Source organism: Hetaerina americana, unplaced genomic scaffold (genome assembly GCF_022747635.1).
Source record: "Hetaerina americana unplaced genomic scaffold, ioHetAmer1.1.p SCAF_5, whole genome shotgun sequence".
Classification (NCBI taxonomy): domain Eukaryota; kingdom Metazoa; phylum Arthropoda; class Insecta; order Odonata; family Calopterygidae; genus Hetaerina; species Hetaerina americana.
Window position 1 is genome coordinate 36,907,266 of NW_027287095.1, and position 27,599 is coordinate 36,934,864.

The window sequence follows — 27,599 nt, forward strand, 5'->3', positions numbered from 1 at the left end:
GAAGCACAATAGCTTACGAAAGACTTTATTTGAAGGAAACACGGGGGAAAATTTTGAGAGGAAGGCCAAGAAATAATAATGAGAAGCAAGCGATAGAAAATTTCTGTGCAAGAAGCTATGACCGAATGAAGAGATTGGTAGGAAGCAGGATTGTTTATACATAGATACCAAGACATTTTTTAAAAAGAATTTTTACAAAATGTGCTGTTGAAGAAAGTCCGGATCTCTTATTTTACATCCCTTGATCGTAACATCTGCTTATCAAGGAGTAGCAAGGACCTATTTTTTCCTATCACCATGGTCCAGCTCAAGGTGATTGCCGGCGGTTCTTAATACCATGGAACTAGATCGGGATTGAATGCTAACAGCGCGAAATATCTCCAGCAGCTGCAATGCTTCAAGCCCAAGTGTCCGTTTTTTGTGATAAAAATATCGGATAATTATATGTAATCTGTGAAAACTTGTCAAATCTCTGAAAGCGATAAGGAGAATTTTTTGGCAGTTGAATACTTAGACTTCATATCAGGTTATTTTAAAGGCATCGATATAACTTTTCTATCCATTGCATTATCCAAATGTATATATTTACTCGACTGTAAGACTATGTATAATCGCTTCTCATTTTTATGGCCATATTTTGGTAATTAGTTTGAGATTTCAATTGATATGGAGTGGAAATTAGTATTCAACTATAATTCTGATTCATGGGTTCTACGTGATTTTTTTTTGGTTTATCTTGTGTATGATTTCACTGTCTAGATTAAAACGGATACATTTCCCACTACGTGTAGCCCAAGTTTTTAATTTCGCTTAATTTCATTGAACCAATCAAAAAAAAAAAAAGAATTGATTTCTATTTGAATATTATAATATTTTGTTCGTAACCAATTAATTGGTATTAATAAATTTAATAAGCTTAAATAGGTGCCAGAAATTCAAAAGCTTTGTAGTACGTTATTTAAGATTGCCTGCTATTGAAATATTCTGCATCCTTATGATCGATGGAAAGGGATAACAGCACACCTATGAGAAACTTGTTCTTCATCGTCGAAGAAATTTCCAATACTATGTATTGGAGTATCTCATGGTTTTGTTTACATTTTATAAATCATAAAAAATTTATTCAATCGGATAACTTATCTTGATGCTACGTAATAATTGTTTCTTATTAAATGTTGAAACGATTTCACGCTAGTAAACAAAAATGAAAGCCCGCCATCAATCATTGAAATTAAGTGAAGACTCGACGTATCTCTTTACCTCTGAAATAAGCTTTGCATATTTGTGTAATATAAAGTTTTCTTATAATTATTTCAAATGTTGTATCAACTTGTGGGAACATAGTATTTGATTACTAACATAATTTAAACACTAAAATAAGTAATGCAAATGTGGAGCGCATTAAGTTATTTAAAATTCAAGGGGTCATGAGACTGACGTATTTCGTTAATGACCAATTCTAACAAATACCAGCTGAACTAAACCGCGGATAAGTGCATATTCAAAGGCTTAACTAATTAGCAGTTTCGGCGCAAGTGTATGTACCCTTCAATTTACAGCGGCTTTTCATTGATGTATTAATTAATGCCCAGAACATGTGCCTCAGTAGCCTAACGCAAGTTTGTCAAAGAATAAATCAGTAATAAGATGGAGAAAGACTAATGATTTCCAAGAGCAAAGCGGCTGCAAGAATGGGCGCTAGCCAGAAGGAGAGTTGCGGGACGGACTACGCTCAGGATCTCACTTCCTGCGAAGAGAAATTACAGCCTTGCATTTTACGCTGAGCTCCACGAATGGTAGTGATGTTTGGTGATTAAGGAACTCGGTCTGAGAAGAGGGAAACAAGCACTACTTGATCTAATATCCCCGTGACCCAGCGTCCTCTTTATTCCTTCGGTACACGGGGGGGAAAGTCTCGTCTCACTCCACTGAAAGTTTTGAAGATGAGCGGCCACTGGATAGGCTCCTTGCTCCTAAAAATGGTCCACGAAAGTTAAGCCACCGTGTTCAACTAATTAGTGAGATCGTTGCTGGAAATGAGAAGCGTCTACGCGCGGTAGGAATGAAGTCATATTAACCTTATAGTTTCCGTCGCAAGGATTTTTTGAGTGGCCCTCCTTTGGCCACATATCTAAGAACACAATTCGCCACGATGGAAATAAAAAATGGTTATCACACGTAATCACTGTTGTCAAAGTTTATCGATCCGAGTTTTAATTTGTCTCAGCCACCTTTACTTTCATATTCTGTGCCAATCTCCTTCCCGATTTGATCCTTTCGCCAATTCTCCCATAATTACTCTTATTTTATCCTTTATCTTCTTCTATGTTTTTTTCATCCACGGTTAATTCCATTTAACTCTTAAAATGTTGCCTCAGAATGTGGCCGATTAGTAGTAGTAGTAGTTTTGAGGGGAGGCGACCGACAGCTGAGGTCATTTGCGCCATAGGGGATGGATAGGAAAGGATGAAGGGTGGAGAGAAACCCGGCGTCAGCATTAGCCTACTCTTTACGAAAGGCGCCAAGGGGTCCGCAGTTTAACGTCCCATCCGACGGACGGCGTACTCACTCAAAGTGCCCTCCACAAAGCACCTCAAATAGGGATCGAGATACCTCTGAAAAATATTCAACACCGCCGGGATTTGAACCCGCGCCATCAGGGTGGGAAGCCAGTACGTTAGCCCCCGCACCATCTCGATCCCTCGGCAATTACTGGTGACGTACATTTATAATGAGGCGAAATGGTTTCCGATTGCCTCAAAGATATATAAAAAGAACTCCATGAAACTCATTGAATTTTCGTATTTTCGTCATATTCGAACTATAAAGATCACATGATCTGGCATTCGCCAGGGCTTACGACTAAATCATCACATAGCCTCTTGCAAACAGTGATGAATGAAATACTAAATACACTGGATGACTTCTGAGTTTTATATTTAATTGTATTTTGCCCTTTGCTTGTTTATTTCGGTGTAATGTTTTCCAAATATACGACAATTCAAACTTTTCTTATACTGGTGCAAAAAAGTGGCGTGGTGGGCCTCAAAAACCTTTTAACGGCATTATTAGCTGAGATAGTTTTTTATTTCGTTACTAGATAATGATTATTGTAATTTCTATATTTTCAACATTCAAAGCCAAACACGTACGATTCACAATAATTCACATTGCATTGTTATTTCATATTGATTAGTTCTGAGGGTAAACTATGGAGTTAATTTTCGTAAAAATTGGAAGTCAACTATATATATATATATATATATATATATATATATATATATATATATATATATATATATATATGTAATATTTCTCTCGAAGTTTGCTTCACTTTTCCAATCACAATAATTCACATTACATTGTTATTTCATATTGATTAGTTCTGAGGGTAAACTATGGAGTTAATTTTCGTAAAAATTGGAAGTCAACCATATATATATATATATATATATATATATATATATATATATATATATATATATATATATATGTAATATTTCTCTCGAAGTTTGCTTCACTTTTCCTTTTCCAAAAGTTAAATATCAGCGGAGAAAATAAGTATGGACTTGATATCCTTCTTTAGATTAATGAATATTTCTAATTCTTAATGAGTGAAATAGAGGCTAATGAAGATTTGTTATATACTTTTAACAAGTGATTTTCACAGAAAAAATCAAAAAAGTACCGAAATGTAAGTATTTTTAGTAAAACTGTATATCAATCCCAAGCTGTCGACCAAAATCCCCTACCAATCTTGTGTATATTGAAGCGAATAATGATTGACAGGCCAAGTGCTTGGCATTACAGCATTCCCACATTTAAAAATTACATTTTTCGCCTATGAAACGAATATTCATTGTCATCCGACTTTGTTCCTCTTTTTCTTATTTGGTGCGAGGTTATTTCGTAGGAGATCATGATGGCATAAAAATGTAAATATTTACCTCTTCTCGTCATCTCCAAACTAATCACTAGGATTGCTGTGCTTAGAATTTTTCTTATTAATTATATTTTATCGTCTCGTTCTCAGTAACGCACCAGTCAGAAGTATCATTATGCATTTTTGAGGAAACTTCCATCTATTCGATGTTTTTGTTATTTTAAGCCAGACCGAAAATCCAATCCATTTTTTTAAAGAAACGAAAACTTTGTAATATACATATGCGATCAAATTTTCTTATTTTTGTATTAGTATACATTTCACATATTGATGATAATTTAACTGGAGACTAATATTACTCGAAGAAATAATTAATTTCAGAAGGCCTAGTCGCTAGAAATTTTTGTGCCGACCGGTTCCGATCGGAAAAAATATAGATGTTTACGATTCTGTCGGAGGTCAGCATTGTTCTATAAATGAAGAATAGGATCAAATGAAAATGTTGTGCAACATGTAATAACATTAAGAATTAATATTATCCATAAATGTTACCTAAAAACAAATACTCACACACTTAAGATAAAATCACCGCTCTCATCATTCATAACTCCCAGATTATAATTTTAAATATTTACTTTTTGATATTCATTTTTTTAATCACCTTGGAGAGTCATGAAACCACTGAAAAGTGTCTTGGAATTGCTGTCACCTACACATTTTGGATAACTAAAGCTGGCTGCAGATTAATTCCTCAAGTCCGGTGGGCCAATTTAATTAAAGTAATATTTTACCAACGTATCATGTCAGTATTTATTTCGAATGAATCGGCATCGACTATTTTTGTCAATAGCTCCCTCAGCTATGCAAGCGATGTCTTTTGAATTAGTTCCTTATCTTTACTATTGTGAAGGAATTGAATATTTCCCTAAAGTTAATCGCATAAGCAATGCTAGAATTTGATTACTATGAATATGGGTTTTATCCCTCTGTAAATGACGGTGAAATGAAGAAATGCATCTAAGTCATCATAAGTAAACATTTTAGAAAAAAATCTTACATATAAAGATCCCTTTAAGAGAGTGAGTAAATAGTTGAGAGGGGTGTTACATTGAATTCAAATTTTCATCGCATTCCTCCATAATATTTTTGACACTTTCGGAAAACTTCAGAAGAACTGTCAATCTAGGAGAAATAATGCCATTTTTTAGTCACTATATCCATTTTCGGAATCTGGCGGTTGCTTTCAAATTATATTTAAGGAAGCCGGATATGAACAGGAAGTTTTTAGTATAGTTCCATTATATGAGTGTGTCATTATTATTCACGCCCTGTTTTTGAAAGGCACCCCCAAAGGCATAATAAGGGTTGGAGCAGAATGAAACAAGTTCATAAACTTCGGTAGCTTTCAAATTTGAATGCAAAAACAAAATGTTTTCGGAAATAAGACTGCGGATTCGAATATCATTTTTAAAAATTTCGGTCGGTGCCTTTTAAATCCGTAAATCAGTGTCTAAAATGCATACTTATTGCATTTATCCAATTGAGTGGTGGTAAATCGCGGATGAAATAACAAAATGAGAATGCCAATGCATATATAACATTTCTTCCACTTGATTTTAAAATAAACGAGAACACATTAAAAATACTTACCATGAAAACTCCAAAAATAATAGAGAAGTATCCGTCCATTGTAATTTCTGCTCAAATTTTCACTAGAACACTACACGGAAGTCTGTATCCTTCGAATATGTCACCAAAGTGTCAAAAATTCTTGAATTATCCTGCAGTCATTGTAACTCTTTCTCCGCGTTTTTGGCACGCAGAACCCAGCTTAGCGCGATCACAGAAATCCGATAAGCCGTTTCTCAAGTTGAAGTACTCGCTTGAGTTCCCGAGGACTGGGCAAATCAGAGGATACCGACAGCTGGCTCACGTCTTGTGTGCCCTGTGGTTGGGGTGACACTAGGCCAGGAGTGTTAGACCTACTCGTCTCCTCCAAGAGAGACCTTCTTCAATGGCACCATATTCTTGAGTCGCGAGGGAGAGCCCTTGAACTTCTAAGGTACGGTGTTGCCGCGTCAAGATGGTCGAATAAAAAAATAAAACAAAAAACGCAGTCATCTCTCACCTCAATCGAATAGTTTTTATTTTTTCCCGGCAAAAGGCAACGCTGGAAAGAGGAAGTTGGTGTATGTAAGACAGGTAACGGTAAACTCGAATTGGGGGCGATCGGACTGGAGGAAAGGCGGGATAATGAAACATAAGTGTGAGTGAGAACCAGATGAAATGCCATTTTTGCGTCCTTTACAGAAGCGGGGGTACTTTTGTCGTTTTTTTGGCAGGCAGTGTCAAAACATACACCAGATATTCGTGCTATGACATATCTACGTGCAATGGCGGGAGTCGAGTCCGTCATTAACATCAATTGATCATTTGAGATTTAAATATATAATAAAATAATTATGAATCAATTGGTTTTTTAATCAATATATATGTTGAAATGTTGTGTATTCCGACCAACAATATCTACGTGAGAAGATAAGTCTCTTCCCGATTGAGTTTGTATTCCACCGAAATGTATTCCCTATAACAATAAAGCCTTTGTAGGAGAAAGGGCTAAAAATTGAGTTTGGGATTGTGACCAATCGACTCAAATTGGCTGTGGGAAAAGATGTCGAATATTGTCGTTTGACTTTGCTACTGAGAAAGAATTATGCACAAAATGCATAAACTCCTTAATTCTGGGCTCATTTGTGCTATAAAATGTGCGAAATTTAGAATAGACATAAATATTCTTAGTTCTAAGTTTATGGATTTTGTCAATCCATCTTAATGGAAGATTGGAGCTCTAGGAAACTAGTCAGAACAAAGGACCTTCTTTCTGAATTTATTTTGTAACTTAGATATTTAACCAAGATGCATGTTGCAATACATATATTAGCCGTCGTGCTGCAGTGTTTTATATAAAAAGGAATAACTTAGGAAATGGTGCAATCAATGCTGCGAATCAATTGATTTTGAGCACCGGTTTATTGAAATTCTTTTCATATTTATGTTTCCCGCGACAATTAAAACGCTTAGAGGCCACGCCGATCGTAACTCAACCATCTAGTTCGATAATGTAGCGACAGAGGGCGAAACATTAGTCCCATGTTTCCAATGTGGTGATAAAGAACACGTCAAATCGTAAAAGTTTTGCGGTTTTTTTTGTGATTGGAGTTATTAGGTGAGTTTCTAAATGTTGACAAAGTTTTTATCGTTTTATACGTCTCTTATGTAGCACGCAAGCCAAGTATAAAATGAGAACGGCATGTTTTAAGTAAAACATATTGATTACTCGCTTCGGTTATGATGCGGCTTTAAATACAACACATGCAATTAAACCTATATTTTACATACTTGCCGGTTTTTTGGTATTGGAGAGGTTCGAATCTATGGCTATTTAATTAAGGACGACTGTATTTTCGTATAGCATGTGGCTATCGTGTAGCTACTGCATGCAGTCTGCTTTACATATACGGAGGTGTTCCTATTTACCCAATTCGTTGCTTAGTGTCAATGAATATCACTTTTTCGTTTCAGTAATCTCGTAAGATGAGTCGCTTTTTCGCAACTGGATCCGATTCGGAAACGGAGAGTTCATCTGAGGAGGAGCAGGTTCAACGCCAAGCACCGACATTTACGGTAATTTCATTTAGGAAATTTAAATGTATATTTTTTATCTCGTCGTATACTTTTTTGGTTTAACTCTTCGCACTTTTAGTTTAGTGACGATGAAGAGGAAACGAAGAGAGTTGTTCGTTCCACAAAAGAAAAGCGGTATGAAGATCTGACGACTTTGATCAAGCAGATTCGAAACTTCAAAAAGATTAAAGACATGAGCAGCATGTTGTCCAGTGAGTTTTGCAATGCAATGTATTTAAATGTAAAAACTCCTGATAATTTCTTGTGTGTGTTCATTAAGTTGGAATTCTACTGAAATTTGCCTTGCGCTTGTTCATGTATAAAATAGCAGTTAAATGATATTTTTCTATAGTTTCATGTGTTTAATTCTGTATTGTCTTGCTGTTATGAAAAGGTTTTGAGGAACTGATGCGAGCTTATCAGAAAGCTCTTCCTGTAATAGCCAAAGAGGAAAATGGAGTGACTCCTCGTTTTTACCTTCGCTGTCTCGTGGAAATGGAGGATTTTATAAATAAGGTGTGGGAAGATCGAGATGGAAGGTAATAAAATGTTCCTTTTTATTTTATACATTGAATCTCCCCTTTTATTTTTCAAACGCGTCTTTTGATCTATTCAAATTGTCCCTCTGCCATAATTCTGTATATTTCGCAAGTAGATGGGGGCAGTGGGGGCGGGACTTATTTCCATATTTATTGTTTATTGAGAATTAGAGTGTTGTAATAGAGTTAGAGTAGCTATGAATACTGATCTAAATGACCAGCTGGGTGACTGTTAAAAATCTACCTTGTTAGTGTGGGCAATTAAAAAATGGCTATGCTGATGTTCAAATTTTGAGGAAAAATACAGCTGGTCGTCATAATTTTGGTCAAAGAAGAGAAATTGTTTTCCTTGTCTGGGTCAGTAATTCAAAGTATAGTTAATGAAAAATTTAATGATTCTGCTTTGCATGTAGGATGCCAGAATACTTAGCTAATACGTGTGATATTTAATGGTGATTGTGAATGTTTGGTATAAATTTGTTCAGTTAATTCTCACATGGTTCTTAAATGATTAATTTCATGCATTAGCAAGAGGTTTTAATTTGATTGTTTCTTTTTAGACCAATGGTCAAGTCAAGGAAACCATCAAGTCCAATCAAAATTTTGTACTAATAAGTGTCTCTTGAAAGTGCTTGTATCCATTATGCTAAAATAAATGAAGTGTAAGTCCAGTACAATTAAAGCTATACATATGTACATTAACGAGTGGCGAGGTGAGGTGACTATGCCCCAATTACATTGATGTGTGCATAATTTCAATTTAGTAAACAATAGTGTGTGCTCAGAAAAAATTGTTAATGTTGTGATTATTTTCTAATTCAGACAGATGTTTTCAAGTGCATTTAGCCATTAATTACTCAGTTGCTGATTCAAGGTGTCTCTTTTTATTATCGTAATGGTTACTCAAAGCCTTAAAATTTAAATTTCATCTGAATTATGAATGTTTTATTCTGTTTTCTGATGCAAACAATATACTTCTGTAATGTTATATCAAAAGACCCATGGGTTCTTCGCTGACTTTTATTTATACATTTTAGGAAAAATATGTCGAAAAACAATTCCAAGTCATTATCATCTCTTCGTCAGAAACTAAGAAAGTACAACAAGGATTTTGATGAGGATATTGCCAAATTTAGGGAAAATCCAGATCAGGCTGATGATGATGAAGAAGAAGAAAAAGGTAATCATTCTTTTTTATCTTTAACTATTTTCCTAAATAATAAGAATCATTATAACTCCTGCCCATTTGGTTGATTGATGACTTTCTATCATTTTTATTTACTCCCAATGTAATTCGTATTTATTTTTAATCATGGTTTGGATAATGTAAAATAACACAAGCTGTTTGAGCATTTTAGTTGAAATTATTTCCATCATATTACTTCATTAACTCTGTTATCACCTTAGAATCCTATTCTGTTTACCTCTTGTCCTATAAGAAATTTAATAAATTCTGCCGTTGGGAAGTACTGCTAAGTGGGGTAAGGGGATAATTAACTTCACTTGGCAAAAAATTCAATTTCACATTAACTTATATTTTTGATAGATTTTGGGTATTCATTTTATGGATTTTTGGTGGGAAAATATTAGGTATGTCTCATCATCAAATCTTAAAGTATATGGTTTTTCACACCGTGTAAGTATTCATCTTGTTGCTACCAAAACTTTTAAAATGTAAATATACAGGTAAAATATGGGCATATAAACCGTATTTTTTCCATTTAACTGTAATTTCTGCAAAAAGGTAAATCACAGGTGTCCAGTTAAACAAATGTAATCTCTATGTGAAAGATGTATATTTTAACAAATTGTTCGTATTTTTAGTAAGCTGAATAAAAACAGTCTATTTGTCCAATTCATTGGTTGTACATTGAAGCACAGAATACTTAGAAATCCATCCTCCTCATCATTTTTAAGGTGTGAAATATTCCAACGACTAAACTACTACATAATATGCTCTCTTGCAATCTATTTATGGAATATTTTCCAAATTTGTAATGACTTATACAAGGTGTGGCTGGATAAAATTCAATTAGAAATTCCTGCTAATTTATACAGAGGTCCCCGCTTATTAGGTTATTTATCCTGCTAATTGCAGAGGTCACCATTGGAACCCAAATTTTCTTGACGTATGTACTGAACAGTCATAACCTTAAAACTGTTGCAATGCTGAGAATGAGTGCAAAGTATAACCGAAGAGCTGTGATTATTGCAGAGTGTTCGCACTGGTTTCTCGGTGAAAGAAATAATTCAGTATTTCAAATTCCTGAGATCGATGGTGTATTATGTTGTTCCAAAGTATAATGAGTTCAAAAAGTCTGGCAATGGTTTTGCAACACCGGCAAGGGAAACCTTACTTGAAGAAGTACAATGTCAGGATGCGTAACATCATCCAGTAGACTCATGAGCTCATTGTTGAGGATCTAGGATAATTGATCCAAAAATTGTCATTGGTTGTCGGCGTTAGTGAAAAGACTATGTGTTGAATTGTTGTGGAAAACCTTTGCCACAAGCCTTGCACCATAAGAATATGACAGATGCTTTCCGAAGCTACCAGGGCAAAACATATTGAACGTTGCAACCTGCTTTTGTGTTCCTTAAAGGACTGTTGCTGGACAAATCAGATTTTTGTGAAAAAAGTTTGACCTTGGATGCTAAAAGCAATGGTAGAAACAACTGCTGGCTCGCCCACAACCCAAAGATGTCCTCATTGTTTCCAGGACAAAATTTAAGTTGAATGTTTACATGCTAAGAGTTTTGTCCAGTGAGGGTGAACCGCATTTCTATAACAAAAGGGAAAATATCAACAAAGAATTTATTTGTGTGTTCTGACAAATGCAGTGAAGCTTTGGATGGAAACTGTGTCATCTGGAAGGCTGTATATTTTCCAGCAGGATGGTTCACCCAGTCCATACCAGGCATTTGGTGTAAAATTGGTTGTCAGACAGGGATGATATGCTTTGATCCAAAGAATTCTGGCCTCCCAACAGCCCAGATTTTAATCTGTTGGACCTAATATGTGTGGAGCATGGTCAAAGGGTTCATCAATAAGTCTAGGCATCCAAGTGTTGTGTCATTGAGAGCCATTATTGAAATGACTTTGGTTGATATGGACTGTGGCACGTTATAACAGGCCTGCAACTGCTTCAGACCAAGAAGGGAGGCAGTCATTCAAGCAAGTGGGGGAAGCAGTGAGTAATAGATCATCAAGTGGAGGGCTACATATTTGTGAGAAAATTGGCGGGCATAATCATTGGGAATTATGTGATCCGTATATGTGGCTATTCTGTAAATTGAGAACTCTTGTCTATTTTCTTTTTTTATCCACTGACTAACTTCTTCTGAAGCTTCAGAAAAAGCAAAAAGCAATGGCCCCAAGTAGATTTTCCTCCTCTCAGTCCTCAACATCTAAAGACTTACAGTGGTGTTCAATCCCATTCCTAGGAGATATCTCCTATAAGATCTCCAATCACCTTCATACTTCACTCAAAGTGGAGTTTTACCCACCCCTTAATCTCTCCAAACTCATAGGTAATGGCAAAGGCAAACAGGAAATACTTTTTAAATCAGGTGTCTATTAATTAAAACGTGGTAATTTCAACACATCTTATGGTGGTCAAACTGGGAGGAATTTTAAGGCGTGAGCCTAAAAACACGCGAGGGGTCACAAAAATCAAAGCTCCAATTCCCTTTTCCCAGAACACCTAATAAATTGTTTTAATATTGTTATTAATATATATATTAAGTGCATTAATGCATTTCTTGTCCTTTTTAATTTTGTTTTCTACCATGCAGTGCAGATTCATCTTATCATATATAATTAGAGCTTCTAGTGCAATAAATGTGCTCTACCTACCTATAAGTAAACTAAAACATTCAAAGTCACCACCTGATCACCTACAACTTTTTCTAGAATTCTTGGCTGAATATTCAAAGGCACCGATGGCCCAGCCTAAACTCTAAGAACCTAAGACCCTAAGAACCTTAAAAATTGAGATTTTTAATTTAAAATTTAAATAAATTTTGATTTTAAATGAAGACCATAGATTACAACCTACTATACACTACGGGCTGCAACGTACAATAACGAAATTTATCACATTTTATCTATTAAGGATATTAAACATATTGTAGATTTTTTTCATATCTATCATGAAACTATGCACAATTGTTACTATTTCAAAAGACCTGAATCTATTTATTGCAGCATTTTTAATAAACTTGAAAGTTAATTGACATGGTAATAATAATAATTTTTCCTCTCCCATAAAAAAATGACCATCAAAGAGACTACCCATTAACATATGTGAAAGAAAAATGAAACTTAAAGCTAGCCAGCAAAATATATATGTTCAAATGATTAAAGGTTTGGGACTTACTTTTGAGTAATTTCTTTCATGAAGAACTTGATATTTCCAGTAAAATGCATGACTAGACAGCAGAGAAAAAATATTTTTATCAAATTTAAATGACACTGAAAATTATTTGCTCATTACTGAGGGTGACTGGCAGATGATTTTTGTGAAACTAAGCTTGAGAAACATTTTCTTAGTGTGACAAATGATGAAAATTCTTCTAAAAACTTTGCAAAGATGATTTCAATATAATGTCAAAAATGGGTTAAATTGCTGCAAATTTCAAGGTAATAAATTCCTATTTTTATTTTTTCAGAAGATGAAGGGGATGATTCTGAGGCAGATGAAAGTGGGCCTGCAGCTTTTAAAAAGTCAGCGAGTGCAGAGCCTGCACCATTTCAAACATCTGAAGCGATGAAATTTGTGAAGGTGGGATGCCAGTTTTCATTTGTACATATGACAATGATATTGACATGATTTCTTCTTTGTTGGTATTATTGCACTATTTTATTTCAAGCTAATTCAATTATTTGTTCTATAACAATTTTAATAATTCTGATATTTTAACATAAAGTAATTGTAAATATTAAAGTCCCTTAAATATACACTTTCACCTATATCTCTGTTCCCTTTCAAGAATTAAATTAACCCATAAACTTCAGTGAAGGTGGGAAGGGATAGATAATTTCCATGTTGCATTTTAAATCATAATATAGGAATTAGTATTCTAAATACAGAAAATTTATGTCCTCTTAGGCAAATTCCTTTTTATTTGGCAAGTTCTACTCAAAGAGTACCTAAATTAATTCATATAAAAAATAGATGAAGTAAGTTTTTATTTATGTTTTTTGCTATTATTAATAATATAATTCTCTTGGCTCATATAATGCAGTGGTATAATGCTATTAGTAAATTTGTGGGCCCTTCTTTACCGACTCGACTAAGATCAATTTGAAATCAATGCTATATCTCTTTGCTTAGAATCTGGTGTAATATTTTTCAGGGTCCTGTTGTGGAAGATGGAGATGATGATGAAGATGCTAGTGAGGATTCTATGGATTGGGGTACTGATTCAGATGATGAAACTGACAGCAGTGATGAAGACAATCAAAATATGACTTATCGAGAAAGATTTTTGAAGAGGTATTTGTTACTCAGATTTTTAGGAAATACTAAGGAATAATTATGTGTCTAAGCAGTTCTTATTTGCTTAGTTTTTAATCCTTCTAGCAAGTAAAATTATGAATTGAGCACATCTGAAGACATATATGCTTCTTGTTGCTAGCTTTTGTTTTTATTTAAAATATATCATTTATCCGGGACAGGAAAATCTGTGATGGTTGAGTCTTCCTGAAGCCGCTTCTCTTTCAGTGGTCAAAACAATGGCTATCAATGTTAAATAATGAATACAGCCAATAATCAAACTAGGAAGAACCTCTTGAAAAACTTGATGTATACATTCATTAATATGTACTGCATTTCATTTGTGATGGTGCATTCAGAATAGGAGATAAAACATTAAAATTATGTTTCTAAATTAAAAAGACAAGAGAAAAAAAAGTATAAAAATGAAGTCCTGATTGACAATCTGAAAAGCAAATTAAGTTATTTATTTCATTGGTTTGTGACTGTGTTGTTATTAATATTTCCAAATGATTAATTCACATAATAACATTTGTGTTTGTAGTTTAATGTTTTCTTTTTCCTGATGGGCACAAATTTGGTCCTGAGCAACCCGTAATTCTTTTAGAAGTGCTAAGTTGTATTTTCCTTGCTTACTTGGCGTATTGTTTCAGGACTACTGATAAGGAGGAAGAAGAGAAAAAGAAAAAGGAGAAGAAAGAAAAGAAGGAAAAGGAGAAGAGGAAACAGAGGAGAGAGGAAGAGGAGGATGGTGGTGGAGAGTGGGAAACTGTTAAAGGAGGAGTTGCCATTCCATCGGTACGTTAACATTCACTTCTCTTTAGCAATATTCAATGTCCTTTAGATTCACATTTATAGGCACACAGTGGAATGACCTATGCATGATTTTTAATTACACAAAAAAGGAAGGAAAGTTTAGGCAAGTTTCCTGAAATAAGGTAAGAAATTGTTAGAAAATATTAGATGAAATGATTTAATTTACCGAAAAGTGGTAAAACTGAATAACTTTCATTGTCTGATTTTTTATTGATTCATGTATTGTAGAGATAAAATATTTTTAATGTAACACATTTTATGTGCATGGTATTTAAATTATCAATTTAAAAAATACAGGCCCTAAGGAGTGAATAGCTTCCATTGAGTCAAATGTTTGAGGTAATCTAATATTTTGGTAGACAGATTCATGAGTGGTAATATTCCATGCTAGAAATTCATTGTTGGGTCGAATACTTCTGGGATTACCCTCATGGTAGCAGAAGCATGAGAAAATTTGCCAGAATATCTAGAATAGAAATAGTGTTAATGAGAAATCCTTGGCCATTGAAGTACTGTGTTAAAAAAAACATAAGGTTACAAAAAAGGAAGCAGTTAGGAAAAACTTTCGTATGAAGCTTTACATTCTAGGGATCTGGTCTTGGAACTTCGGGTAAGTGGACCAGCGAAGAATAGATTTTTGGAACATGGCACCCAAGGAAAATACTGAAGAAGTTTAGGACAGACAAGGTGAGGAACAAAGAAGATATAAAGGGGTGGAAGAGGAAAGGATCCTATGGAGAATTCAATGGCAAAGAAGAAGTAGATGGATTGAGTTAATATGTATTAGTTAGAAACATTATGGAAGGGAAATTTAAGCATGAGATCCCATGAGTCGGACCAACAACGTACAAGTACATAGAAAAAATGGAAATATAAGTAAAACTGAGAAGGTGTCAGGGGTTGAGGTAATTAACACTGAATAGAGAAGAATGAAGAGCTGCAGTAAATCAGTGTTAGAATTGAACTGTTGCTATTGAATATGAGTTAGATTGTGTTTAAAAATTGTGTATCAGACGTTGAATTTTGACTGGAATATTGCCTGTTATAGGCTACTTTAGTAGTAGGGCCTAAAACACCCTTTGCTAGACTTGCTTGTATTTTATGATTGTGTTTTTCATTGCTGGTACCTTCTTAGTTGACTCGAATCAAAACTGGAAAATTGAATGATGAGAATTTGCTTAAAATTTCATGGAGGCATTTCACTCAAACTTTCACTTAAACTTCACAATGGACCCTTTTACTATTTTACATTTGCACTTAATTTGCTGAAATATTTTCAAAATACCTATAAGAATGTAAATTATGCTTAAAAAATCTTAAAGTAACACAAGTAAGCTGAGAAATTGTCGCATTAATATGGTTTTAGTTAGGAGTTCCGGGGAAGATAGATACATTCATTTTAATGCTCAGAAATGTAGATACAATTTACATAATGCCTATGGTGGAAACTACTGAAACTTAGTGCTTTTTGACTCTAATTCATATTGTATCCATGCATACCAAAGGTAAACTAAATCTCATGTTATTTATTTTTTGTCATTCATTTTAGAAACCAAAAATGTTTGCCAAGGATGCAGAAATTGACATTGGGCTGGTTGTTAAAAAGCTTAGTGAAATTGTGGCTGCCCGTGGGAAGAAAAGAACTGATAGAAGAGAGCAGATTGAGCTACTGCATGAGTTGCAGGCTGTCGCTGAGGCTCATAACCTTGGTCCAGCTGTTGTAATAAAGATAAAGTTTGCTATTATATCATCTATATTTGATTACAACCCAAAGGTGTCAGATGCAATGAAACCTGAATATTGGGAAAAGTAAGTGGCATGGTAATTCATAGTCATGTGTTCTACTCAACTTAATTTTGTCACCATCTCTTTTTTCTGATGATGATGGGTAGCTGTTTTGCTAAAAAAATGTGCATGTGAAGAATGAATGAGTATTTGCAAAGGAAGTAATAACAATGTGTTATTTTTGTATGTATGACAAATGATATTTCATCCCCCCTTCTTTTGAAGATATATGTAGATCAACTAAAAACAGGGATATGGTATTTTGCCTTTAACCATGACTGAACATCAATGAAAACACTATTACCTTGATCTTTAATGGGGAGTAAACTCATGATGTCATCACTGTTTTTGGAATAATTTATTTAGTTAATTCAAGAAACATATTTGAGCCATTTCCATGTGGAATTTCCCCGTTGCTCAAGTTCTGAGATTCATTCATTACTCCATTCCAGTTCTGCTATACTTTTTGAATTTTGCAAAATGTGGATTAGAATTTTTTGTACAGTCCTGTAATATGCCTATAATTGGCACCTTGATTATTTTGTTTTTGTCGTCTGGAAGTGTTTTATTTTAGTTAATGACACTTTGAATTCATCAATTTGAGAGAATTTAAGGTGAGGTGACTGGGGTAATATTGGGAGGAAACTTTCTAAAAGATTAAAAGGCATATCATGCCTTATAATAATGTTGTAAAAAAGGCAAGAAACAACCAAATGAATCAAAACTCAAAGCAAGTGGCTAAGAATGATGAGCTAACCAAAATTGCAATTTATTATGGGTATAGATATGCCGACATCCATATTTGGTGTGGGGTTTGGATTGACAAATTATCTCATGATCTGCCTGGATGAATGAGAAAATAAATGACAATTTAGAGCAACAATGACATCTGGACTAATGAATAATTGACAGAACTCTCAAGGTTGCCTTGGATATGAAGACTTATCCTAAAAAATAAGCAAAATTGAATTGAAACTAGCACAGAATTGCCCCCCCCCCCCTTTTAAAGTGCTCCTTAGGGGCATATTAGAGTGGCAACTATAGGTGAAAAATAGTTAACTTATAAGGTTAATAGTTAACTCTTTCGTTAAGAGAAGTCTAATGCCGACATCAGGTTTCTCTCCACCCTTCATCCTTTCCTGTCCATTCCCCATGGTGCAAATGACCTCAGCTGTCGGTCACCTCCCCTAAAAACTGCTACTGATAAGCCATTCATAAGTGATGGGACTGTCTAGAAAGAAAATATCTTCTATTAATGTGATTAAATGCTGCTGCAGTGACTTCTTGATTTCAGACATACACCTTTGGTGCCTGACTTAAAGTGTAAAAGGTTTTAGCTTATATTCAGTCTGAAATGGATTATAATTGAGTATTGCCATCTCTAAAAACATTTTCGAGAAGATTGGTATTTTACAATAATAATGATACTTGATTCATTTTGAAATATGGTACAACCATATTTAATGTCGTCAATATAAATATTATTTAACAAAAAACAGAAGTTCTTAAATTAAATGAAGATTGTCACAAAAGAATTAATCCAATGAGTAAAGTGGGGGAGCAAGTAACCAGGTATATACCCTATTCTTGAAACTGGATACCATCTGATTTCAACTGAGTAGGCAGATAGGTATACAGTCATATGTTCATATAATGAAATGTGTTGTGAGTTGATAACAATCTACAATAAGTAGTATTTAGATTTGATTTACCTCTTGTGGAGTGGTTATGGATGTTAGATCTTAATTGGTAAGTTTCTAGATTAACTTTCACATGAATCAGAGCCTTAAAGATGTATAAACTAAATACAGTCATGATTCCATACCTAATAAAAAAGGTTGGCAGGAATCATGTGGTGGTATATTAGCAAGAGAGCGAATAGCTCTCTTTTGCGGTGGCAAAATTTGTTTAGCATGTGGGGAATGACCCCATAACTCATCATCATAATTCAAATGTTTGAAGTGAAGTGTTCAAGTGTTTGAAATACTCATTTCAAATGAGAAAGTTGAGCTTTCTTAACATATAAACAGCTTTACTCAGTTTATTACAGGTCTGACTGATGCGAGTCTCCCAGTTTTGTATCCGTATAAATTCCTTGTATTTTAGCTGTTTCAACATCAGTTATTTTTTATCTAAGACTGCGCACAATATGCTGAGTTCTGTTAGTATTTGAATGTAAATGATTGACATCAAACCATTCCTTAGCCTGTCTTTCGGTATCGCTAGATCTTAACTCTGCATCTTCTAGGTGTTGACATTTTTGCCCAAAAGTGGTGTCATTATCATATAAAACAGATGTAGACAAGAGAGTAAACTTGAATTTTCCATGTTAAGGAAGTGAACTATGTCCTGTGCTCAATGGCTTGGTATCATTGTGTACGACAATGTGAATTTTACCATGTTACTTTTGTCAATTTAGTGAAACTTTTTAGACTAGCGGCCTTTATTTTCTTTCTTGCTAAGCTCTGTACCCATTATTCAGTGAGGATGACATTTGAGTCAGTAATCTGAAAAAATCATATTTATTTGGGTCACAATCAATTTTAATTTAATCCAAAAATCCCAGTTGCAAATAGACTCACCAATGGAGCCATTTTTTAAGGTGTTGTATTTTTAATTTCAGGCTGCTGGATCGCATTGTTGAAACATTGAACATGGTTTTGGACACCCCAGATTTGACTATAAGCGAACAAATTCTTGAAGAGACAGAAGTTTTTGATAAGCCTCCTTACAAGATCAGGGGCTGTGTCCTTACAGTAGTGGATCGTTTAGATGAGGAGTTCACTAAACTTCTCAAAGAGTGTGATCCTCATTCTAATGAATATGTGGAAAGGTGGGTTTTGGTTCATTCACTGTTCTGGCGATAAATTTTTATTGTCTTTACTAGTATGAAGCCGTTTAAGAACACGTTTAAATTATGTTTTTGTCTTGTTTTTCATCATTTTAGGTTGAAAGATGAGAAAAAAGTTTGTTTGATCATTGACAAAGTGCAGGAGTACCTTGAACGAAACTCTGTATCCTCGGATCTTTGCTGTATTTATCTTAGGAAGGTGGAGCATTTGTATTACAAATTTGATCCAGAAGTTCCCAAGCAGAAACAGGTACGTTAAATAGCTTGTAAAAGATTCATTCAGTGAAAAGCCAAGCCTGCATAATTCCTACACAGCTGAACAGCAGTTTGAAGGACTTGAGTGAATATGTTAGTTTTCTTATTTTCTTCAAAATAGGTTAATTATTTAGTGCTCTCCAAAAGTGTTGGATGACTTATTTTGGCTAATTCCAACTCGTGGGAAAATGCTGCTAAAAATGGAAAAGATTAATTGCAGGATACCATTTTATTTCTGGGAAAAGCTTATTTCCATCGTAAACCATTTGAAATCGGTTGAGATAATATTTAACCATCAGGAAAATTAGAATAAATCTGATTCACCAGAATAATTTTATTGAATAGATTTCCTTTACCTTCCCATGATTAAGGAATTTTCCATTTTACTAATTGCAGATTAAATATTTGCTGATACTATTTAAAAGAAACTTATATAAGCAGTCCTTAAAATGCAATGTATTGCTTGTATTTTTTCTATTTTAATTCTCCCAAATTTTCCAATTTCAATTACTCTTTTTCCTAAAAAATCATTGTCCTTGCATTGTTTTTCAAAATACTGGTGTGATGACACCTGCAATGATTGATTGTAATCCTCTTTTCCCTGTTCATCATCTTTGCTGCTTAACTGTCCATAATCTGTGTAACACTGATTCACTTGAAATTCCATCTTGCCTTGAATATAAATTTTATTATTTTTCAAGGAGTTGGTTAATTCATTTATTGTATTCATTATTGAAAAATATTTTCTCACAGATAGTCAATTCAATCGTGGCCAAATGTTTTGTAACTTGCATAATTATGTTGAGACTTGCATCAGGCAATGAAATATCAGCTTATTCCTTATGGAATTAGGCAAATTTCAGCAGTTTTTACTTTGTATTTACAAAATCTTTAACTATTTAAAAGTTAATGCTTCCAGTTTAACTTTTTTCGTATTAATGTTAAATTTCAACATAGTTTTAACAAGAAGGGTGTTTTCAGTTCTCAATTTGAAACAAAACTTAGTACATTTTGACCACGCTATTCTTTCCTAAACTTACTTTTAAGCTATCATGAGATGGGCCTGTAGTGAGCATGCATCTGTTTATATTTTGCACAAAGCATTCCATTTGCTGTTTTTGAGCACTCTTATGCTCTTCATGTTAATGAAAAGATTAAACTCCAGTATTGATGCAGATAGCATGCTCTCATTTGCAACTACGATATTCAGTGGTTTTTATAATTTCTTATAGGCATCACCTCCAGAGGATGCAGTAACTTCTGTGAGTACAATGGAGACATTGTGCAAGTACATATATGCACGTGATGGCACAGATCGCCTTCGAACCCGTGCCATCCTGGCACACATCTATCACCACGCCTTGCATGACAACTGGTTCCAAGCCCGTGATCTAATGCTTATGTCGCATCTTCAAGAAGCTATCCAGCACTCTGATCCTCCTACTCAAGTAACTATTGACTTTGCCTATATTTACTCAATTATATGTAAAATAATAGTTTAAGGAGACATTGATATCTACGAGGGTCATCCGGAAAGTAGTACCCGTTCGTGAAATAAAGACACAAAAGTAAATATTAACAAACATAAAAAATTTTATTTGAAAGAGGATACTTTAAACTACTTCTCAACATAATCTCCAAGCAAATTAAGGCATTTGTCATAACGTGTGACAAGTTTCTGTATTCCTGCTGCATAGTCCTTCGCCGCCAGCTCATTGAGATACGCGAGGGACCCATCTTGCACAAATTTTTGCATAATGCAGATGGTGTTTAACAATTTCATGAACAATTGTTCGAGAAACATTGGGAAAATGCTCACAGATGTCATCAATTGTGACGTGCCGATCGTTCCTCACGAATTCGTCAACTGAGCTCACCAGTTGGTCTGTAATGACAGACGGTCTCCCCGAACGCTCATCGTCGTGTGTGTTCCCCCTCCCCATGTTGAAGTTGCGACACCACCGCCGAACAGACGACTCGTCCATTACATTGTCTCCATACACCTCCTTTAATTGGCGATGAATATCACATGGGCGAACGTTTCTTGCATTGAGGAATTTAATCACTGCCCTCACTTCACAACTGGCGGCGTTCTCAATTTTTTTAAACATTGTAAACAATCACAGAAACAACACAGGCAATGCTAGCGTCACGCAACTTGGCTCAGAGAAGGCAGACAAGCCACTGAAGCTATCTGACCTCGTCCAGCGGCTACTCGCGTCGTCAGCACTTCATGCGGCACGAACGGGTACTACTTTCCGGATGACCCTCGTACATATAATTATGCAAAATCCTGCTGTAGTGTGTGGCAAAGGTGATCACCAGCTCTTACCAGAACCTGTGAGTCATTGATAGCAGTTAAAACTTACATTGAATCCACAATTCCCTCATGTAGGAACTTCTCAAAATTGTCCTGCTTTTTTAAATATTGGTTTGCAGAAATCAAACTTTGATTCTTTTTTTTTTTATTCTATAAGTGAACTCTCAAAAGTCTTGAAAATATATGTTGCGAGTGAAAGAAAGAGATAGATAGTGAGAAAAATATAAATGCAAGGAAAATATAATTTGCTGGAACTAGAAGCAAATGATCTTATAATATGATGTGGTTGCCATATTTTTCAATTAAGGGATTCAGATGTTGCAGTGGCTATAGTACTGCCTTCCCACCCAGAGGGTTCGGGTTTGAATCGTAGCGGAGTCGTCGAATATTTTTCAGTTGTATTTCGATCCCTACTTGAGGTGCTTTGTGGAGGGCACTTTGAGTGAGTGCACGGTCTGTTGAATGGGGCGTTAAGATGTGGAATTCAATCTTTCTGTTGGTAAAGATATCACACATTTGTTGAATAGGCAGTTCCGTACCAGGTAATGCCTAGGAATAAAATCAGTTTAACTTGTGGTCAGTAGAATTTAATTCGTACATTGATAGTCACATTTGCACAACATATTAATACAAATAATATCATCTGTAACCATAAAAACCATAAACACGGTAATCAACCCAAAGGTTGGTTTGGTAGGTGATTTAGAGTTCACGTAGTACAAAGCCTGACAGTGTGTGAAATTCACTCATCAGGGTAGGGGCCAGTTCCTTTCCTTATGTCGGTTATGGTTTCCCAGAGAGATCTGGTGCCTGAAAAATCAAATAGCTTTGGTGTAGCTGCAGGTGCCCAGAGCGGCTTGCCCAGGAATCGATTCTGGACCCTCTGGTCAGTGTTCCAATGCTCTATCCCTGGAGTACCGCAACCTACAATTATATTTGCTAAATTAAAATTTTTACTTGAATTTAATTTTTGGATCATTTATAAAATTGAGTGTATTTTAAATTTCATTTGAGGCCATGCTATCTGTTGTTTAAAAGAAATTTTGTATTTTGGGAAATTGGATTACCTTTTTAGTGGGATCCCTCAGGGAGAAGTTGATTTCACTTACTGACCGTTTTATCTTTTGGGTTCTCCTGAGCTAGTGCTTTGTACAGCATTCAACTAAATTTGAAATAATCAATTCATTTAGCTATGTGATGCTTTAAGTTATTTAGTTCTTAGTTTTTCTGCAGTTAGAGTTTTAGAGTTTCATTACATTTACGTTGTGGTATATTTTAAGATATAAAAATTGAAACTAATTATTGCATTGTCTTGTCCCTGGTCATTCAATGATACTTCTATTTATTTAATGGCCATCCCAATGAGTTCTGCAAAGAGTAATCTGTAGCCAGTTACTTATAAACTCATGTAAGGACTTGCAGAAAATAATTCAAAATTCAGGATATTATATGCAGTGGTGCCACAGAAATTTGAAATCAATATTACCTTCTCTTGAATACTTAAGTGAAATACTATTTGGTAGTCTGTCTGAAAACTTACATTGCCCATTACAGTCAGACAATGAGACAATGGTCTTCTTTTATATTTTACGTTTCAAAAAGTTTTAATGAAAACTCGAGGAGCAATGTGCATAGTCTGTCATAACAATATATTTGCATTTTTAAGTGTATGCTCTTGAGAAACCCTTTCCTCATAACAGTTTACCATTTCAGATCCTATATAACAGGACGATGGCCCACCTCGGATTGTGTGCTTTTCGGCATGCCAATATCAAGGATGCTCATAATTGTCTTGTTGACCTCATGATGACTGGGAAAGTTAAGGAGTTACTTGCTCAAGGTCTTCTGCCTCAGGTAAATCTTATACTTACAAGAAAGTGATACACCAGGAAAAAAATGTTTTGTAATAAGGGTAAATAACCTATTGTCACATAACATTGCTCCAGGCACAATGAATTTTCATTTTATTAGTATGTGCATATTTTTATTCTTGGTTAATGCTTAATTATCCTGATTTAATAGCGCCAACATGAAAGGAGCAAAGAGCAAGAGAAGATAGAAAAACAGAGGCAGATGCCATTCCATATGCATATAAATTTGGAACTTTTGGAATGTGTATACCTTGTTTCAGCCATGCTTATTGAGATTCCTTATATGGCAGGTGAGTGATTACGTGATTGTATTAGAGACCATTTAGAAAGTTTGTCTTCTTCCTTTCTTTGAGGATGGAAACTATTGGGATATTATATTTGCCAAAATTTAGAATCATAATAAATAATAATAAACAATTTTTATTGCTCTGGGAGCAAAGTCCCTTGGAGCAGAATACATGTTACATGAGGTTTTGAAACCTATGGAGTGAAACAGGTTTACATAATGCATAGAATAAGGTAATTAAACCAGTCACAAAACATAATTTAACATCAGTTGAAGGAAACATATAGTACAATACATACATACAAATACAAAGAACAATAGTTAAATATTTAACCTGATAGAACAGTAATAAAATCATTTTGGGCATAAGGTAGTTCATTTGTGTTTTTCACCCTCCATTTAAAGAATAATAAACTTCAATACTGCATGTGACCTCAGCTCAGCCCAAGGTTCATTATTGCTTGAAATGGAAGGGTATTTACATACCTTGGGCAAAATTATTGTTGGGAACTTCTTCCATGTTTCTCCTACTACATCGTACTTATTCTTAATTTTTGTGATGACCCCTCATTAAGTGATTAGGCATGTTATTTTTTTTACCTCTCTCCAATTTGGATAAAAGGTGATATTGAAGTTAGCATGGCAAACCATGCAATTTCTGAAGATAGCAGTGTGGTATGAGTCCATTCATAATGACTATCTTGTATATTCACTCTTACTCTTAGGCTTACATTAGTTATTGTTTTGCATATTAGGCAATACTTTTTAATTTTATATGCTATAATCAAATCTTAAGAGTATTAATGCTAAAAGTGACCCCATAATAAGTGTCTAAAAGTTAGTCTTACAATGAAATTTTCTATGGATCTATAAATGGTTATGAATTGTTGATCAGAGTCTTTGGTGCTTAACCCAGCCTAGATATCATAACTCTACACTCAGTTAATTTTATAAAATTCTTTGTAGCCCATGAATTTGATGCCAGGCGACGAATGATTTCAAAGACATTTTATCAGCAGCTTCGGTCCAGTGAGCGTCAGTCTTTAGTGGGGCCACCTGAATCAATGCGTGAGCATGTGGTGGCAGCCTCCAAAGCCATGAGAAATGGTAATTGGAGTGCTTGCAAAAATTTTATCATCAATCAGAAAATGAATGCCAAGGTGAGTGGGTGTACAAATATTGCATTGAGGAACAAGCCCATATTAATTTGAATTATGTGATTGAATTTCTCCTCAGAGAAATGCTGTTGATACTTTGATTTTGAATTTCTGTTTGATAAAAGGCTCTAATTTCTTAAAGTGTATTCCTCATGTTTTATGTCATCAATCCAAGAAATGTGCTTAAATATACTCCTTTTCAATTTTTAGGTGTGGGATTTGTTCTATCAGGCAGATAGAGTGAGAGAAATGCTAAGTCGCCTTATTCAAGAAGAGGCATTAAGGACATACCTCTTTACTTACTCTCATGTTTATGACTCAATATCGATGCCCACTTTGGCAGAAATGTTTGAGCTGGATCAGTCTGTTGTTCACTCAATTATTAGCAAGATGATAATCAATGAAGAACTGATGGTAATTATCTGGGTTGATGGAAACAATCTTAAAATTAATTATCTAATTCTAGAGTATTTCTACTTCCTATTAGGTTTAAAAATCTTCCTTTTGTGCATTTGAATTCCATAGTCATGATATTTATCTACTGACAGTTTATTCTTTAACCAAATTACATTGCAATTTTGTGGGTAGCTTGACAAAAAATGCCATCAGAAATTACTCTCAATACATTTGTGGTGAATTTGTTATAGTTAAGCATAGTATCATATTTTAAGCACAGCTGTTTTCATAATTCTTGCCAAAGTTTATTATTTCAATTTCTTCATACTGATGTGATGGAGATGTCAGAATGGTAATGCATTTTTATATTTTATTTAAAGGCATCATTAGATGATCCAACTCACACAGTGGTAATGCATAGAAGTGAACCTAGTCGTCTGCAATCATTGGCTCTTCAGCTAACGGATAAGGTCAACAATTTAGTGGATTCCAATGAGAGGATATTTGAAATGAAGCAAGGTAAAGTAGACAATATTTACTTCTATCCATTAATTTTATGACCAACATGATGCATTCAGTTTATTGCTAAGATTTGTGAGATTTATTGTAAAGAACAATATAAAAAATGTTATGGGGAAAAATTTTTGCAGGAATAATGGATGTATAAATCATTACGTTTTTAGAGTAAATATTTAGGGTTGTATTAGAAGTTAGACATATTTGAATGAATGCTCATGCTATATTTTTCAAGATATAGTGCATGGTAACTTAAATTGTCCATGAAGTACATTTTTGTTTAAGCACGTTTATCTGATAAAATCTATGCAGATTTGTGGATTCAGGTTCTAACTTGTGGACTTATAATAGAAATATAGTGAAACATTTTCCTATTTGTGGGATTCAGCTTTTGTCCATCATAATACTGTCTTTGAGTACACGCTTCCTTCTATTTTACAATTATGGAAAGTATTTTCAAATGCTGTTTTCTTTCTGTGAAGGTAACTTCTTTGCTCGTGGAGGAAACCCAGGTGGATACAGAGATAGGCAAAACTTCAATCGGCAAGGTCAAAACTGGGACCGCCGTGGTCGAGAAGGGAGAGCATATTAGAAGAAATTCAAAACAAGAGGTGGAAGTTTCAGGTTATCTCTTTTTTATCCTATTGGAAGAACCATCTGAATTATGTAAAACTCTACAGATTCCATCATGTTACAGTGACATATGTCTGGGTGTGTTCCTGGAGAATTTTAAACCATTGAGGCAAATATTGAAAGCTGTTATCATTGCCTTGTTGTAGAGAATAAATGTCCTGTGGTAACTTTTGTGTTTATATTTTGTCAGGATGAGAAGTAAAATAGAAAGTTGATGTATACATCTTTGAATTGATTTCAAGTGGAAAGCAAAGCAGAAAATTATTAAATATGAAGTTGATTACAGTGGTAAAGGGCAGAGCCTACTTACTAACAAAGCCCTGTACCATGGGAAGTTTTCTATAAAGTTATGGTGAAAGTCAATCACTAATTTAGGAGTAGCATGCAAATCGGAACAACTCTCTCACCAGAGGCAGAAAGCTTGACTCATCCATTGTCACGGCCACGGATGGAAGTGGAGACTCAGGTATTTATATTAAGGCTCCTCAAATAAGCAGTCCATTTTTTTAATGTCTCAAACAGAATTGTTTCTGGGAATTTCCCTGGAAAATGATCCACACACAAAGAACAGGCCAGTCAAAAAAAGGTGCATGAAGGGCAGCTGCCCTCCAGGTTTTTACCTTGGAAAACAAGAGGGATAGTCTCTATTCCATTGAATAAGTCTTCTCTTCTGTTTTACTTTTAAAATTGCATCTTATAAGAGAAACTGTGATTAATAATAGTTAATATTGAAAAATAGCCACTTACGGTAAATGCATGTTCCTGAATTCAATTTTCTTTATTTCTTGGTTGATAAAATGTTGTGTATCATTGGTAAGTTTGGAAATGGATTAAATGGAATGCTTTTTGGTATCTTTGTGCTCACCTAAATAAAAAATGTCATTTCTGGAATGCATGCTACTAATTTGGCAAAGGAAATTCCAAACTAATATGCATTTTAATTAAATTTTATTTAAATAATTCTATTTTTGATAGAAACTTATTACATTAGTTATCAGTATATACATATTAAAACCTTGAATTCTATAAATGTAAATTATAGTCAATAGTATGGTGTGACTTGAAGTTATGTAATTTTTTATGGTTTGGTTGGGAGATAGCCCTATGTA

At 34.5% G+C, this 27,599-nt stretch overlaps 1 protein-coding gene across 1 annotated transcript; it reads left to right on the top strand.

The window, feature by feature from the left end:
• The first annotated feature begins 7,008 nt into the window (after positions 1–7,008).
• On the top strand, positions 7,009–26,711 carry eIF3c (eukaryotic translation initiation factor 3 subunit c). Its single transcript, XM_071591969.1, has 18 exons — positions 7,009–7,109; positions 7,466–7,567; positions 7,647–7,779; positions 7,962–8,106; positions 9,144–9,286; positions 12,778–12,890; positions 13,465–13,604; positions 14,258–14,402; positions 15,970–16,229; positions 18,829–19,038; positions 19,153–19,306; positions 20,544–20,759; positions 23,345–23,485; positions 23,654–23,792; positions 24,755–24,948; positions 25,156–25,359; positions 25,722–25,860; positions 26,340–26,711. The coding sequence occupies exons 2-18, from the start codon at positions 7,478–7,480 to the stop codon at positions 26,447–26,449; spliced, it is 2,676 nt and encodes an 891-aa protein (XP_071448070.1). The 5' UTR covers positions 7,009–7,109; positions 7,466–7,477; the 3' UTR covers positions 26,450–26,711.
• Positions 26,712–27,599: the final 888 nt, after the last annotated feature.